At 46.8% G+C, this 16,604-nt stretch overlaps 1 protein-coding gene across 2 annotated transcripts in view; it reads left to right on the top strand.

Annotated features, from left to right (window-relative positions):
• The first annotated feature begins 9,911 nt into the window (after positions 1 to 9,911).
• The window catches only part of LHFPL6 (LHFPL tetraspan subfamily member 6), a 137,376-nt gene continuing 130,683 nt past the window's right edge, over positions 9,912 to 16,604 (top strand). The window contains exons 1-2 of one of the 2 annotated variants that reach the window (XM_063391997.1): positions 9,912 to 10,590; positions 13,009 to 13,188. In XM_063391997.1, the coding sequence (XP_063248067.1) occupies positions 9,927 to 10,590; positions 13,009 to 13,094 (750 nt within the window). In that variant the 5' untranslated portion in view covers positions 9,912 to 9,926 and the 3' untranslated portion in view covers positions 13,095 to 13,188. Of the gene's footprint in view, positions 10,591 to 13,008; positions 13,569 to 16,604 lie in introns of those variants that run through there. The other variant, XM_063391998.1, reaches the window with a different exon arrangement.

Below are 16,604 nucleotides of genomic sequence, written 5' to 3'. Positions count from 1 at the left end.
CAGCTAGTGACCAGCTATAGCTATTCTTCACTGAAGCATTTTTGTTATTCCCGACCACTATGGTACTTTGTTTTCACAGTTCAGGTTACTGAAGATATGTGATAACTGTAGCATATATTTCTGTCATTCAGGATTCATACAGGACTCCAAGATAGTATAACTCTACTTGGCAGGACAAGAGATGCATAAATATAGAATGATGGGCATTTTTGCAGCCTTTTCTTTTTTTCCTCTTTTTTTATTACATTGACTGGCTGGTCTGTGTTTGAAGCCTATATGAATTTTCCAAAGCTCCTTTTAAACACCTGTTATACAGCTTCTACCCTCCTGCCCTTTCTGTGTCTACACACACATGCTTCTGCCACGCAGGCAGGGTATGACAGGCTTATCTCAGCTCCAGGCAATTTCTTTACCACAGTCAGTATCCAAAGAACAGTCCTTAATGTTAGTCACTGCTCTGCTGGTTCTGGTAACTGTTCATTGGGATGTAGTTGCATAAGATGATAGAATTCTCACCTTACTAGCCCAGCAAATCCTGCACAAATATTTGTAATGGCACAGAACAGACCAGATGATATGGTCAGGGACGTCTGGCTAGTAGAAACTCCGTTTGAAATGGCAGCTAACAATTTTGTCAGGCAAAAGTGTATCTGGAACCATGAGAGCACAAGGAACTCTTGAGGGAAAAAACAGTAGTAGGGCATGAGGCAAAAAAAATGAGGCAAAAAAATGAGGCAAAAATTGAGGCAAAAACAGCTTTACCACAAAAGCCATTGTCTTGTGAAAGAGCACTTTAGGGATGTTGCTAATAAAAGTTGCAAAAAGCATGTTGATTATCATAGCAATTTTCATAGCAGTAATAAAACATCAGCCTAATTTTACAGGTATGGGTGTCATAAATGGCTTTTCCTAGTGCTCATAACAATTCTGTTTGGGTGAATTTAATGGAACTTTATTGCTACTTCAGGAGAAATAAAAGTTTCCAAAATGTCAGAAGTCGCACTCTCAGACATCTGTCAGAAGCGTGGCCAAGCAGCTTCTCAGCAACTCCAGTGTGGAGCTACCTGGTATATTTGGATTTGATTCTTTCTGTAAAGTGGACTCAGAAGTGTCAGCTGGGCTTGTCTCAACCATTCATCTTTGCGTGTCAGCTCATACAGCCCTTCCAAAGCCTTGGCGAGAGGCCATCATGCTCAGAGATGCTGGAGAGCTGCTGTGGATAAAAATACCTTATTACTTAATGGCTAACACTGGTTGTAGTCACCACAGCTGACTGCAAATTGCAAACAATTTCTGTGCAAAGATCTGCTCACCTCCAGATGAAATACATTTAAACCTTTTGTTTCTTGCTAAAATTACCTGGCATCTCTTTCTGGTGGTCATTTCTGCCTTCATGGCATTATTACAGAACTAGCATCCCCATGACTGATGCACTGGAAGCAAATAACTGTGCCCCAAGGGCAGGCAAGTGGTGCTTCTAAACTTTGGTATACGTGGCTCATATTTATCTATTTGCAATCTGAAATAGTGGGGATGGAGTGAGTCTCTGCCAAAAACTGGCAGCCTGATGGTGACCTAGTGTGGCCAGGGGTCACCAGTGGGCTGCAGGATATTGGGGGGAGCATGGTGGTGGGCTGGGAGGTACCAGTGTTGCTCAGTGGTTAATCTGGAAGGAAAAAGCATGGTGTGGTTTCTGCTCAGATTAGAATTTTGACAAAGCAGGAGTACTGTGTTGCCATCTACTGCAGCTGACTAGGTTGGTGAGGCTGGGTGTACGGAATGGTGTCAACAGCTTTGTGAAACACTCACATTCCCTGGCAGAAGCTCAAGGAGCATTTCCAGCAACCTCCAATTACAGTACTAATTACAAGAGATTATCAAGTTCCCCAGAATAGACCCCAAACTTCCTTTTGCATGCAAACTAGCCATGACTTTCTTGTCCATGGAGGTAAAGCTCTCTTCAGAGTATCATCAGTCTGAATATACATCACCCATCACTGTCAACTTTCTTTGAACAATGCCATCTTAAAATATTGTTGTGCATGCAGAGCACATGCCTGTCAAAAAACAAAAGTCATGTTGAGTGAACTGCCAGTCTAGAGGTTTTAAAAGGATATTTTTACATTAATTTTGATTATTAGAAGCTTCTTTCTGCTTCTGTCCCATACATGTCTTTTTATGTGATAAATTCTAGAGTACTAATAATATAGCCACAGTAATATCTCAAATAAAAACATCAGGTGCTTTCACCAGATTGCAGTGCTAACTGGCAAAATTAACACATTTGTGCCTCACTGAAGAAAGCTTATGACAAGAAATGTGCACGCTGGCCTGGAGCTAGACTTCCCTTTTACTGGTCAAAAAGCAGATTATTTTGCTGTGGTTTAATTGCAGATCCATTGCTGTCATAGGGAGCTCTTAGCATTAAGTGGCCTGAATCTATCCTTGCTCTCTTTGGCTTGAATATAGGAACACTTGAAGATACAATTAAGAGGGATACATCTCAACAATCTTCTAACACCTAAAAGTCAGAGGAAAAATCCATAGCTAACTGTCCTATCAGAGGATGGAAAGAAAGGTACTTTCAGAAGGCAATTCTTCCTCAGATTCCTACCCAGTCCTCTCTTCTGACTGCATAGAAAACTTGTGTGCTGGACTGTTGAGTAGAGAATTTTTTATCCCTATTTGCCAGACAGTGACTTTTGACTTCTCTGCAAATAATTCTAAGAGTATGTCCCAGCTTCAGTACTGTGGAAATGAAATACTGTGTTTGAATCCTGGTGTAACCCCAGGTTCTGCTTATACTCATGGGGAAAGGGGTAAAAAATCCAGGAGGTTTGATTTTACAATAAAAAAATAAAATGTTTTGTTTTCACAGCAAAATGATCTAGTTGGTGCCTGTAGGCACGTGACATATCATGCAGATAGATGTAGATCATTTTGGATGACATATCACAGACTTGCCAGTTAAAAAGGGAGAACTGCCCAAAGGCTAGTTTAATTTTTGCACCTGAATCAGAAAAAAATGTTTACATTTTCATTCATAAATCAGTGCTGCAAACTAGTATGTACCTGCTTCTTTTCCCTCTTCTTCTCTGCCTCTTCATCAATTTTGTCACCTTCTCTCCATCTTCCCATGCAAATCCCTCTCTCAGAAGTATGTGTTTCACTTTATCACAGACATGCCCACTTGGAATGCATTATTCACCTTCTCAGATACCAATATTTATCTGAATTTCTTTTAGTGTAATGGGATTTGGACACAATTTTTAGAGGAAATATGCCAGCATACTACTGCAGGGGTACTGGCTTATGTCTGATTCAGTGAGTTTTACAAGAGACTTGAGTGTGAGCAGGAATGCATATGTTGAGTTCCATTCTCCAAAGTGTCAGGCCCTGTCTTGAAGATACACCTAAGTTCTTGGTGATTCACGGACAGAATTTCTGAGTTTTACGAGGTTGAGCCAAAGTTCCTTTATTTTTTTCAGTCATCAAAATTAACAGAAGCCCTCATGGATGGGTATTGCAGTATAAATTACCTTCAGTTGAAGAAACAGGATGGTTGCAAAGAAAGAAGAAAGTAAATTCTTACTGCATCAATAAGAGAGGAAGGATTCATTGCCTTTGAGAATTTGAAGGAAGAGAATAAGAATTAATTCCCTTTTTGTCACTGCCTCAGCCCCATTCTGCCTCGTTTTTCTCCAAATGTCTAATGACTCAAGCAATGGGCAGTTCTTTAATATGCAGAGCTAGCACAGAGTCCTCTCTACTCAAACATGAAAACGGCTTAGCAAATATCTAGTTTCTCTAAGGCCAGCTTATGGTGTATACTTGAGTAAAGAAATTTTTCCTTAAAAAAAAATCCTTGTTTTAATGGGTAATTTCCCTTGAAAATGGTAAACTGCAAATTAAATGGCAAAAAGCAATTAATTATTGAAATTGTAATATCCTTGTAAAGGTTAAGAGGTAATATAAATGAAGTTCCTGTGAGCACATTAATGGAATTACTATCTTCCCCCTTATAAGTGGTAACTGTAACAACCTTGCTAATTAGCTTTTTCATTGGGAAAAGGAATATTGAATTATGTAGTTGTATTGCAAAAGTACAATCTATGAGTAGGTCATTTTATTACAATATAATATCGAGAGAACACTCTTGGTACTGAACCTTCCGAGAGGGGGTTAAGAGACCTTCCCAGAGCATGTATGAGAGATGAATGAAGCCCCCATAAACCAAGAGGAGATGATTAGTGACCTGCTATGGCAATTAGACATGCCCAAGTCCATGGGCCCTGATGGTCCACCCCAGAGTAGTGAGGGAACTCGTGAAAAGAAGTTGCCAAACCACTCTCAATCACCAGCAGTCCTGGTTAACTGTAGAAGTTCCAGCTGACTGAAAGTTAGCAAATATTACACCCATCTACAAGAAGGGTTGGAAGGACAATCTGGGGAGCTGCAGGCCTGACCTTGGCACCATGCAAGGTTATGGAAGAGATATCCTGGCCCATGCAGGACAACTAGGGGATCAAGCCCAGCCTACATGGATGTACAAATGTAGGTCCTGCTTGACCAGCCTGGTCTCCTGTATCTCTACCTATATATGTATTATAGAGGTACACATACAATCCATATATCTGTATTATAAATACACATATATCTAATAAATGCATACCCGTGCAGGTATATGAATACAGACTGGATTTACTAATGACAAACCTTTTGAAGAGCTGTTAAAAAAGGAGCTTCATTCTTCCCCCACTGAGAATGTTTCATTGATACACCTGAAAGTGAGTTCTGTTGGGATTTCAGCCAACAAGGGCTGCCATTACAATTCTTCTGTATATGAATCTCTGTGAGATTCCGGAAGTTCCAGCTTCGTGGAGTCCCTGAGACTCTCAGGGTGTAATGGGGAGGGGAGGAAATGAGCTTCCACTTGGAAAATGAATTGGTCATTGTCCCCAACTAGAGGATTTTCAGCTTTCCTTTCTAAAAACCCCATAAATCATTAGCCATATCCTTGGGAATGTGATCTAATAGAGTGACCTAGATGCAAGTGATTGCTGGAACTCACGGCGAGGGGCAGATCTGCTCCAGTTCAGTGGTTAAGGCTGGGGGAGGAACAGGACGCTGCCTTGAACCCCCTTCTCAGATACACCCAGTTTAAAATTTAGCGTGCCGCTAAATGTCACCTTTGGGTTCTGTAAAGGCACCTCAGAAGCCTCAGGACAGTGGCCCAGGGCAGTTAAAAATCCCAGAGGGTTTATGGAGAAGAGAAGCACGCTCTGCTCTCTGCCCCCGCTTTTCACACACACGCCCTTCCTCCTCTGCAGCCGCATCAAAGGCTCCGGAGAGGCCAGGGCAGAGCCCGCGGAGCCCCGCGGGGCCGTCCGGAGGTGCGGGGGGCGCCTGGCCCGGGCCGGCCCCGGCCGCCCCCAGCGCTGCTCCGGCCCCGCCGCCCACCGAGTGTCACTGTCGAGCAGCGCAGCGAGCGCCCGCCGCCCCGGGCACCGCACCGCCGGGGCACCCTGCCGAAACTGTGACCTCCTGCCGAAAGCTGGCCCCGGACTGAGGCTTTTCAGTGAAAAGAAAAATCTCCTTGCTGTTAAACAAACACGCGTCTTTAAACAAACCCGTGTCTCCGAACGCGCCCGCCGCTCAGTGCGAGAAAACACCGCGGCAAGACCTGCTCTTTGTGCGTTCCCTGCTTCTTTCTTAAACAGCATCTGGGGAAGACAGACACATGTCCCACTCGTAAATAAGATGACACTATTAAATTATTTGTATTGGGCCTACACGCACAGAAAACAGGCTGCCAGTAGATGAGCATTTCTTACTGGGAAATCACTTGTTCATCATCCAGATGTTCCTTATTTTAAAAAGTCCTATTAAGAATATATTTGGATTGAAACCACAAACATGTTTTTTCCTGGGTTTATGCAGGGCCAAGACAATTCCCTGGTAAAGGAGGAGGGGTCTGGAACCTGCAATCTCAGAGCTCAGTCACTTTGGCAGTGTTTGCAAGGGCAGAACAGGCATTCCTCCCTTCAGTCATGGGGCTGGTGCAGAATAAACCTCTTTGGCCTCTCCCACAGCCACCAGGTTTGTCAACAACAGGACACAAAAGATAAAATCAATAGCTGTAGCTACTATTTTGGAGCCTTGCAAAATGTATACCACCTGGTGGCTTTCACATAATAGATGATAAGTAATAACTTAATAAAGATGAAACAACATACGGAGGGTTTATGGCAAATAATAAAGATTGTTTTCCTCTTTTGTTTTACATTGACGTATTATTTTTATACACCAGAGATTAAAAAAAAATTGATGTTAGCAACAACATCATCGTGTCCAGTAAGACAACTGTCCTTCAGAAATAAGACAAGTTTTGTTCATAAATCGTTAGTAAGAGAATTCACAAAATTTACCACCGTGAGAACCACCAGAAAAATAAGTATTAATGATAGGATAGTATTAGAATAGAAATGGAGAGAGGATCTTTTGGTTAGAGCTAAGTTTATAGGCCAAGATTCAGGTCTGGATGTGACAGCTCAAAACCCCAGGTGTCCAGTTCCACACACAGTAGAAAACCTGCAACTTTTTTAACTTGGAAGGACACCATACAGATGGACAGGATGTGGCCACTTGCATTTGTTTTCTTACCTTTCTTTGAGAAATTTGAAGGGTTTAGTGTTGGAGTTCACTTTTTCTGTCCATTTAGTTGATTTTTTCCCTAGTTGTTGCAAAAGTGGACATAATTTCAGCCAAATATACTAATTATCAGGTTATTTCTCTAACAGGACTTGTCTGTTTGGTTTTTAGTGACTGTGTTTGAATGATTGGGTTGCTCTCAGTACATAGCTTCAAGTCTATTGTTGTATATATATTCCTTCCTTTTTGATTTAAAATCGAGTACAGACATGACTTGAAGATCCAGTTTTGTGAGATGCTCGGAACCATGTTGGTGTGATCACTTTCCTGCAGACCACACAACTGAAAACAGATGGTGGCCTGAAAGATAAAACTTTCTTGGTTCTTTTTCTGGTCAAAGACTGAAGACGTGAGATGGAGGTTTGGTAGCTGCGTCATTTTCCTTGGGGTTCAGGAACATACATACTTCCCTATGGCATTTTATATTGTCTTACAGATCATACTGTAATGAAAGAGTCTGTGGTCAAGCCTGTGATGTGTATATTAGCCAGGACTGATTTATGTACAGTGACAGGATTTTCTGTCTTTATTCTGCTGTGCTGATTAGCTCCATCGAGTCTGTAGTGCCACAGCTGTAACAGCAGCTTAGTCAATGGATTGAGGAGAAGCAAAATGGTAAAATCTATAAGCATATTTTTCCACCCCCCTGCTAGGGTAGTTTTCTGACAATGTATTCAAGGGTGTTTGATTCAGTCTGACTTCAGTGGTTGCAGCAGAGGGTAGTCCACGGCTCAGGTTCCCTTGAGCAACTGTGAAGATTTCTCACGAGTGTATTCTTGTAAAATTCAAAACACTAGGACCAATTTTAAAATCAGCTGCTATTTCAGTATAGATGAGACCCTTGGGACCATGTGTTTTGTTATTGCTATATTCTGAGGAGGTGGTCTGCTTTTGTGGTTGCAAGAAAGATTGTGAATCCTAAAGCACAATATAATAACTCCTCTTTTCTTTCAAACAGGTTAGACTGGGATAGAAATATTTCAGCTAACCTTCAAGTAAAATACTTCCAAGCACAATGATACTGAAAGGGGAATCAACTGTTGATACAGCTGAAGCATGATGAGTTTTAAACATTAGGAAAAAATGGAATGAGAATTTGGATGTTACCTTATATACACAATGTGTTTAACTTGTTCCTAATCAAAACAAAACTCCTTGGACAGAAAATGGATTGTGAAATCAAGCTTATTTCCCTGCAAGTGACTAAGTCATGCAGCCAGCTTGTGGGGACATTCAGAGATGGCTGGCAAAATGAGATGCATCAGGAGAGATGCAGAATTCAATGTACAGTTTCCATAAGGGAAAGCAGGATGGCAGCAGCTCAGGGAGTGAATGCACAGGCCATATAAGGCAAATAAATGAACTGCTGTAGAGATGCCATTAGCAAAGCAAACACTGACTTGGGGACCTTGGCATATACCATGGAAGAGATAAATTGCATGAATAAATGCATGCTTGTTTGCTTCTCCCTAGGCTTCCAATGCCAATTGTAACTGAGAAACAGTTTCCATGTGTGAAACAGAAGTTTTTCCACAGTCATTTTAATGCCAGGCAATTTCTACTCATATCTGATCCTAACACATGCCTAATTTAGACATATTTATCACAGTTTCATGATAACCCAGGCCTTTGGCTAAGAAAAGAATGACAGACTTCAGTCCTAAAACAATTAAACAACTATTTAATAACAATACTCACTTTTTCTCCTTCTTTGCACTGAGAGCAGAGTTCCAATGACACAATATTAGCTTAGCATCGCTGTCATTTAAGGCACTGGGGAAATGAATAGCAGGGGGTAAAACACCACACTGAGCCAAGTGAAGGCATGCGAGGGGTAAAAAAGGAGTGTCTGCACTCTCCAAAAATGCATAGCTCCTTGCAGAACTGGAGACCTGAGAGCTTGTGCATGCTTGGGGGTGGAGGCACAGCACCAGGCAGAAAGGTGATTTGAGGGGAGAATGCTGGAATGGTATGCTGTGGAGCAGGCTCCAGGTCTCAGCTTTGGGAAAGTCATACCAGCTCTCTGTCAGACACTCCATGGGCACATGCACTTTCATGTTTTGGTGAGGATCAAGGGCGTGTTTTGAAGTGATCTCCAGTTCATTCTCACTCAGCACGTTTTATTTTCCCCCTCAGAGATGAGTACACAGAGCGGATTCAGACAGCAATATAGCAGAAGATAGGTGCCAGGAGTGCATCAGATGTGCTCTACGTTCTCATGGGGCTTTCAGTTCACAGACCCGGCCTGGAGTGAAACTGAAAAAAACACTATTGAAAAGTGTGAACATCCTTTAGGCCCTCAACACCATGAGATCCAATGCCAGATTGATCCACATTACTTGGTAATATAGATGTATACTAGGTGGATGTAGCCTAGGGGTAGTCAGCTGTGGGTATGGCTGCTTTGGGGTTATGCCTTCATTGTCTTCTTTGTGGAATGTTTTATTGCATATATTCTAGCATTCAGCCTATATTTAACCCACTTCTTTGATTTTTTGGAGCATGCTTCCTTAAATACACTTGAAATGTTAGGGTGGAAAATTTGATCATGCTAGATACTTTCCAATCCATTTCTTGAGAAAATATGCATTTTCAGTAACGTTCTGATTTTAAGACTTTACATTACGGGGCCGGGGGGGGGGGGGGGGGGGGGCAGAAATGGAAGTCATTTTAAAAATACAATAAAGCACCTTTGTAATCTAATTCTGAAAATAGCTGCTGTTACTATTAAATGGTGTAAATACAGACTGAGTGCAATAAACCTCATTTCTATTTAGCATTAATAATATTAATGAATGGTGTTTAAATTACATGCCAGGACTGTACAATAAACATTACCAAAGAGATTTTGCATGTCTGGTGCTGACATAATGTAAACCTGTCATAAAATTGTCTTATATCTGAGAAATATATTCATGTTTCTGGGCGTAGGGGAAAAACCAGAATGGGAAATGTCTTTTTCTCCCAGAGGCACTCTGTGCAGGAGGCAATCCCTACTCAAAACTTTCCCACTTAAGATTCTCTGGGAAAGGACTGAAGCTTCCCGTCTCTCGCTTGACCTAACCCATCCGGGATGAGCTGCTTGGTACTGTGATCACATTTTCTCTCGCTGTAGACCAACTTGGGAACTGTTGCGATGAAAATGCTGGATCAGCAGCTCGCATGCAGAGACAGACACAGTTCTTATCACACGCACACCATCAGGAGATTAGCCCATGTTTTCCCATGTAAGGACTGCAGCCTTCTCCCTTTCCTTCAGATACTCCTTTGCTGTCTTTCCCCCCCAACCCCTCCTCTCCTGCCCTTTTCTCCTCTGTCCGCGGCTCCACCGCCCCTTGCACCCCGCACTGAGCCGCCGAGCCCGGCGACGCCGCAGCTCTCCCCGCCACCCCCGCACCGACCCGGCCCCGGGACCCGAGACCCCCCCGCCGCAGTCCAGGGCGGGCTCGGGAAGCCGGACCCACCCCCGCAGCGACCCTGCGGGGCCGGGACCACCGCCCCGCCCCGCCAGGGCTCGGGGACGCGCCCCCGTTCTCCCGTTCGCCGCTCCGCCGCCGCCGCCCGGCCCCGTCCGCGGCCCCGCAACTGCGCCGAGCGCGGCGGGTCCCGCCCGGGGAGGCGGTGGCGGGGAAGGGGGAGGAGAGGCGGCGGAGTGCGCTGCCTCCCGAGGAATCAAACGGGAGGAGAGAGGAACGCGCGGAGGAAAGGACGGGCCGGGCTGGGGAGGGTCCCGGTCCCGGTCTCGCCCGCCTCGGAGCACCCGCGTCGCCTCCGCGCCGGGACCGCGAGTAGAGTCGCTTGGAGCGGCCGCCGCCCGCCGGCTCCGTGCCCATGTGCTCCCGGCAGCCGCGGCGGGCAGCCCCCACCCCCGGCGTGCCCGTAAGTAGCCCTTCGCTCCCCGGCACCGCGCCTGCCCCCCTTCTGACACTCCTAGACCCCTCGCCGCTGCTGCTCCTTCCCGACACCGGCTGTCCCACACTCCCTGCGCGGCTGATTCCGCTGCCCCTCACTGAACCCCTGCACGCCCTTCCTTTCTCGAATCCCTGCCCTCCCTCCCGATACGTTGCATCCCCTGCATAACTCCGGTTCCCCGAGCCGTCAGAACGTCCTTTCCCTCTCTGACCCCTCCCCACCCTACACGGCCACATCCCCTGCATCCCCGGACCCTCTTTCCCTCCTGCGTTCCCTTTCCCCGCTCTGACACCCAGCCTGGCCGCATCCCTTGCCCGTTGCACCGGACCCTCTAGACTCCCTTCCCTGCTTGTATTCCCAGCCTTCTCATCCTCTTGCCTTCCCGAATCCTTCTTCTCCCGGGCTCTCCATCCTTTCCGTATCTCCCTGCCACCCTGGACTGCTCTCCGTCCCCTTGGCCACTCGGATTCCCCGCACTCTCGGCACCTCAGCCTTTCCAGCCCGTCCCCGCCCGCATTCTCCTTTCCCTCCCATTCCGCTCCTCTGTCCTCACAACCCCTTCTCCTCCCGCGTCTCCTGCCCCTTTCGGATCCCCTGCCCCTCCCAGCTCCCCTGCACCCCAGCCCGGCACCCTTCCAACCCTGCCGGCTCCGCGGGCGCTGCGCCCGCTCGCCCGCTGCTTTTCCCTGGCATCACCCCGGCGAGTTTTGGTTCCCGGCCGCCGCCTTCCCTCGGGGCAAGCTGTATCTCTCCGCCGCCCCCTCCTACCCCTGGAGGGCGGGGAGCGGGGTTTCGGGGCCGGAGGGGCGAGTCCGCCTCCCGGGAGAGCGCCCAGGATGTGAGCTGGCAGGCTCCGGGGAGCCAAAGCTGCTGCCCCGCTGCAGCAGCAGGATTTGCAGGGTCCTACCCCTGGGACCCTCCACGTTGTCCCCTGTTTCCAGCCGTACCTCGTCCTGCGATTCAGGGAATGATCTCCCCTAAGTGCTGTGACCCACTTTGGCTTAGACTTTTGGTGCCACGCCAAGATACAGAGATTCGTCTATAGATGATGCTTCTGAAGAAATAGTGCCCCCCTCCCCCCCATGCCTCTCTGGCAAGTTTTTATCCCCAGGGGTTTGGCGCTTTACAGGTTGAAAGACGTTTCTGTGGATAGGCTATGGGTGGATCGGTGTTCTCTTCTTCAGTAGCAACATAGGCCTTTTTAATAGTACAGAAGAGACTTCCTTTTTTTAGTGTTTTAAAAGTAAACAAAACTTTAGTGTAGTGCACATGGCTAATTTCACTTACAAACTTTCTCTACATTTTCCCTCCTTGTGCTGAAGTAGTACTCATTTTATTGCCTTTTCGTGAATTGGATTCACTGATTGACATCTAATCATGCTTAGAAGAAAAAGCCCCTGTAAATAGCTATCAGAATTAATTTGGCAGCAACTGTGAGAAATGATCATAAATTTACAAATGCAGTTAGAATAATGATCTGACATGAATTTAATGAGAAATGCACCCCCAGCCTCTGGGAACAGCATGTAGGTTTCTGTGACAGTCAAAGGCACTTGGGCTCACTGATACTGAGCTGAGAGGCTGGGAGTTGTCTGAGAAGGATACAAAGGGGTTATGGCTCCTGGGTTTGAGCTAGGAAGAGGCAAAGAAGAGCTGGGCTGAATGCAAGCAGGAATATTAAGAGAGACCTCTCTGTTTTAATTGTGTGCTCCTTGAGGTTGTGTAGGGGTGAATCCAAAAGATGTGGCAAAGTTTTCACTTACCAGAAGCCCACCTGGAGTTTGGGTTCCTGGCACTTTGGGATGTCAAGTGATAAAAGACTCCTTTTGCACAGGGATGCCAGCTTGGAGTGCTGGAAAAAATGTCAGCTCTTATCACTTCTTTTGGGAGTGTGTTAATAAGTTTTACTTGTGTCACAAGAGTCTGATCTTGAAATGCCTGAGCCACTGTGGGTGGTTTTGCACTGAAACTGCAGGAGTAAAGTACATTCTCCAGGCATTGCAGGAGGAAGGTCTAGATAACTAAGGATAAGCAAGAACTCATCTAGGTTTTTCTATCTGTACTGGAAAGATCAGGACTTACAGTGAACAAAAGTGAGGCAAGTACACAGGGAGCCCCTGAAGGTGGCTGCAGAGCATTCCTGGATGTGCAAAGCAGCCTGTTCCAGCTGAGCTGCTGGTCATCACCATCACACTGTCCACAGAAGCTGGTGCCACTGGGAGCAATTGTAGGGTCTGCTTGCAAGGGATGGGACAGAAAAGTGACATGTCTTATTCAGAAGTCTTCCAGGAAGGAAAAACATTGTAGCAGACAAATATTTTTTCTAATGTTGGCATTACTGAAATTGTATTTTTCTCCTTTTTTTGTGTTTTGTTATTTAATTAGGGACCTTTGACTTCATGATGGGAGGAAATATCCCCCTGGCTGTTAGGATCCGAGCTTCTCCCAGTGTGAGGATTTGTCAAGGCTGAGAGATTCCGGATTATCCATAAAGCTCCTCTAAAACACAGAGCTCCTTTTGTGTCTTCCCGTCGTGAGGGGTCTTGGAGCAGATACAAAGATGGCCTCCAGCCTCACCTGCGCCGGCGTCGTCTGGGCCTTCCTCTCCTTCCTCTGTGCTGCCACCTCCTGTGTTGGCTTCTTCATGCCCTACTGGCTCTTGGGGTCCCAGCTGGAGAAGTCTGTTTCCTTTGGCACCTTCCGGAGGTGTTCCTACCCGGTGCGGGATGAGAGCCGCCAGATGACCGTGATGGTGGAGCAGTGTGGCCGCTACGCCTCCTTCCAGGCCATCCCGAGTGCCGAGTGGAGGATCTGCACGGTGGTGACAGGCCTGGGCTGTGGGCTGCTGCTCTTGGTGGCCCTGACAGCGCTCATGGGCTGCTGTGTGTCCGAGCTCATCTCCAGGACTGTGGGCAGGGTGGCAGGAGGCATCCAGTTCCTGGGGGGTAAGTGCTCCTGTGGTGAGGGGATTGGAGATGTCCAGGCTATCTGTTTGCACATGTGGAGACTCTCCTGGTGCTGTGGGAAGAGGAGGGGGTGATTCATACTTTCTCTTAGTGAGGGACACCACTTGGCTCCTTCAGCAGCTGAGCTGCTTGTGTGCCTGCCTGAATGTGGCCCAAGGACACAGTGGCCTGTGCTCTCTTGTGCTCAAGTCCCTGTCTGGGCATTAGGTGACCTTTGAGAGCTGCGTGGCAAGTCGACTTCTGTGGGCCAGCATCTTCACAGCGGTTTTGTGGGTTGTAGTTTCCAGCACAGCATAGCTGATTTGGAGGTACCTGGAGAAGCATGTGGGCTACAGATCCACACGAAGCATTGTGGTTTGGCAGAGGAGAGGCTGTGTTGTGTGGGAACAACCTCTCTTTCTCCTTCTTACCCCTGTTATGGCAGAGCTCCCTCCAACTCTGCTCTCTGCAGCTGCACGGATCTGGCAACAAGCTTTTGGCCCAGGTTTGAAGTGTGCAGTGTTTATCCCTGGTGGAGGTGGCCCACCATCTCCTGGGAGGAGCCCTGCTGGGCTGGCTGACCCATGCTGCCTGCTGATGGGGCCATAGTTGGCAGTGTGTGGGAGAATTACCTCTGCTCCTTTTTCTAACTTGTAATTGTGTGGCGTCTTTGTAAGAGCATTTGAAGGCTATGAGACAATAAATAGGATCCACAAGCGTGCTTTTTACAGGGCAGTTTTCCCAGTAAATCATCACCCTCTTGTCATCGGTGACATGCGGATCAGTGGCACGCACTTTTGCCTGATGCAAGCGCTCCACTGCGCGCACGCACTTGCCCCCATAAGGCAACGTCTTTCTCTGAGCTTTGGGTGCTGAGGCAGTGCAGGTGCCAGCTTTTGGGTGCCCTGCAGTGTCTGGTCCCAGACAGGTGCCCTGGCTCATGCCCCAAAGAAGTGGAGTGTGGTGGAACCCTCGTTTCTCTCCCCTCCAAACAGGCACTTGCCCTGCAAGGGCAGTCTAGTTACGTGCCATGACTGCAGCTTCTAAGGAACCACAAGACAAAAACTCCACTAACTGTCCAGCTTGGTGAGGACAGCTGAGGCTGGGAAAGGGAGCTGTGCCAAGCCTTCAGCCAGACGATACCAGTGTAACTCCCTTCTGGCTGCAGGGAGTCCTGTCTCCAACTTTTTGAGTAGTTTCTGCACTTTAGAGCAAGCTGACCCCATCATTTCACCCTTCCCTCAGCTTTGCGACTCACAGGCATTCCTGTGTTTAATCTGTCTGACAATTTGAAAGTGCAGCAGCTGCGGGAGAGTTAACTCTGTTGGGAGCTGCGGTTTCTTGAAACCTACTTCATTATACAGTTCCAGCCAGGCAGTTGGGGGTGGAGGAGGTTCTCTGTTCGGTGACAATCTGCAAGCCTGCTTTGTCTGACTATTTTCACTTAGAGCCGTCACAGGCTTTAACCACCCCCTCTTTCCAACTGCTGTCTCGGCTCATCTGGTTTTAATTTGCACTCGGCCCCTTTCTCTTGACCACGCTCCCCCATGTGCCTGTGGAGTAGGGCTGGCAGAGGAGCTTTCAGCTGTTTGTTTACAGCCAGCTCAGCAAACAAGGCAGCTCCAGCAGCGGGCACATGGCTGGGGGACGCAGGAGGAACCCTGCACCCCCTGACACTGGTGTGGGCTGAAGGTGTGCACCCTTCTCTGAGGCAGGATGGTGGCTCCTGGGCAAGGAGGTGAGACGTTCCTTCACAGCACCATGGCAACCCCTGAAGCTTGTCCAAGCTGACCAGGCAGCATCCCATCCTGCCTGGAAGGGCATGAGCAGGTAGCACTTGTTCTCAGTGGGTGGCAATTCAAAGAAATGTGAACCTGTGTTATAAAATGAAAATTGCCAACAACTTTGCTTACAGTTGAGAAATTAGTTATGCAGCATGTCTAATTTTCCCCTCTACTGGCTTTTATGGTTGTCTCGCATTTCATTCAGCACTGCTGGAAGTGTGTAAGAAAAGACCAAAGTGAGGATGGTAATTTCTTAACCTGCTTACAACCTAACTGTGGGGCACAAGGGAGAGGCCAGGTGGTGAAAGCCAGTAATTTGGATAAACTGAAGGGATGTATTAGGGTAAAGAGGAGTTTCTTACATCCCTCATCAGATCCTAAGCTGCTATAAATCAGTGTAGGTTAATTGTTTAAATGACATGACTACATTTACTCAGATGTCTAACTCAGGCACTATAGTTATTATCTTGTTTTATGTCAAGATAGCTGTGAGCTTTTCACCTTATTTACAAACAGGGAATGCCAGCTCTTTGTTCCCTCTAATGCAGTTGTAGGTGTAGCTGGATACCATGATGTGGGCTTTGAATGTGGCTTGGTGGCAGTGCAGTCATTGTCATCTTACTTGGTTTCCACTTAGAGATCTAATCACATAAAACCCTTATAAATACTTTTTTTTTTTCAATTGTAAAGAACTCCCACGTAGCTTTATGGTAGGAAAAGCCTAGGAAAATAAGCAGCCACTGAGTGATGCTATTAATTCATCCTCTGCATTAGGACAGGGAGATGGCTAAACGGTTTCACTGTCTTTTTGTCCGAGGCATCTGCACCCATACTCTGCTGGGGCTCTTGCACCAGTGGCAGAGGAAGAGTGCTGGAATAAACCATATTTCTCTTGAAGTTAGAAACCAGCATAAAGACAGGTTCAGTGGAGCTAGTTTATGGCTTTACTTGTGTTTCTTTTGTTTAAGATCCAAGTAAGTTTCTCAGCATGATTTAAAAACATGGACTTGAGGAGGAAGCAAGCCAACGGATAATGGATTATTATGGGAGGCCCAAGAGCAGGGGAGATGTACAAGCCACTGAAGCTGTGGTGAGCCAAAGCTAAAACTTAGTCCAACACTAGAAGCATTTTTACTATGAAGATGTGGCAAAGAGGTTTTCCTACCAGAGGTGGAAAGCAAACAGCCTCATCCTTTTCTTCTAGCACTGTGAAGGAGGAATAACTCCAAGTAGGTCAGTGGAATAACACCTG

The sequence above is a fragment of the Prinia subflava genome, chromosome 3 (genome assembly GCF_021018805.1).
Source record: "Prinia subflava isolate CZ2003 ecotype Zambia chromosome 3, Cam_Psub_1.2, whole genome shotgun sequence".
Classification (NCBI taxonomy): domain Eukaryota; kingdom Metazoa; phylum Chordata; class Aves; order Passeriformes; family Cisticolidae; genus Prinia; species Prinia subflava.
Note: the sequence above shows the minus strand (reverse complement) of the source record. Positions and strands in the feature narration are given on the sequence as shown.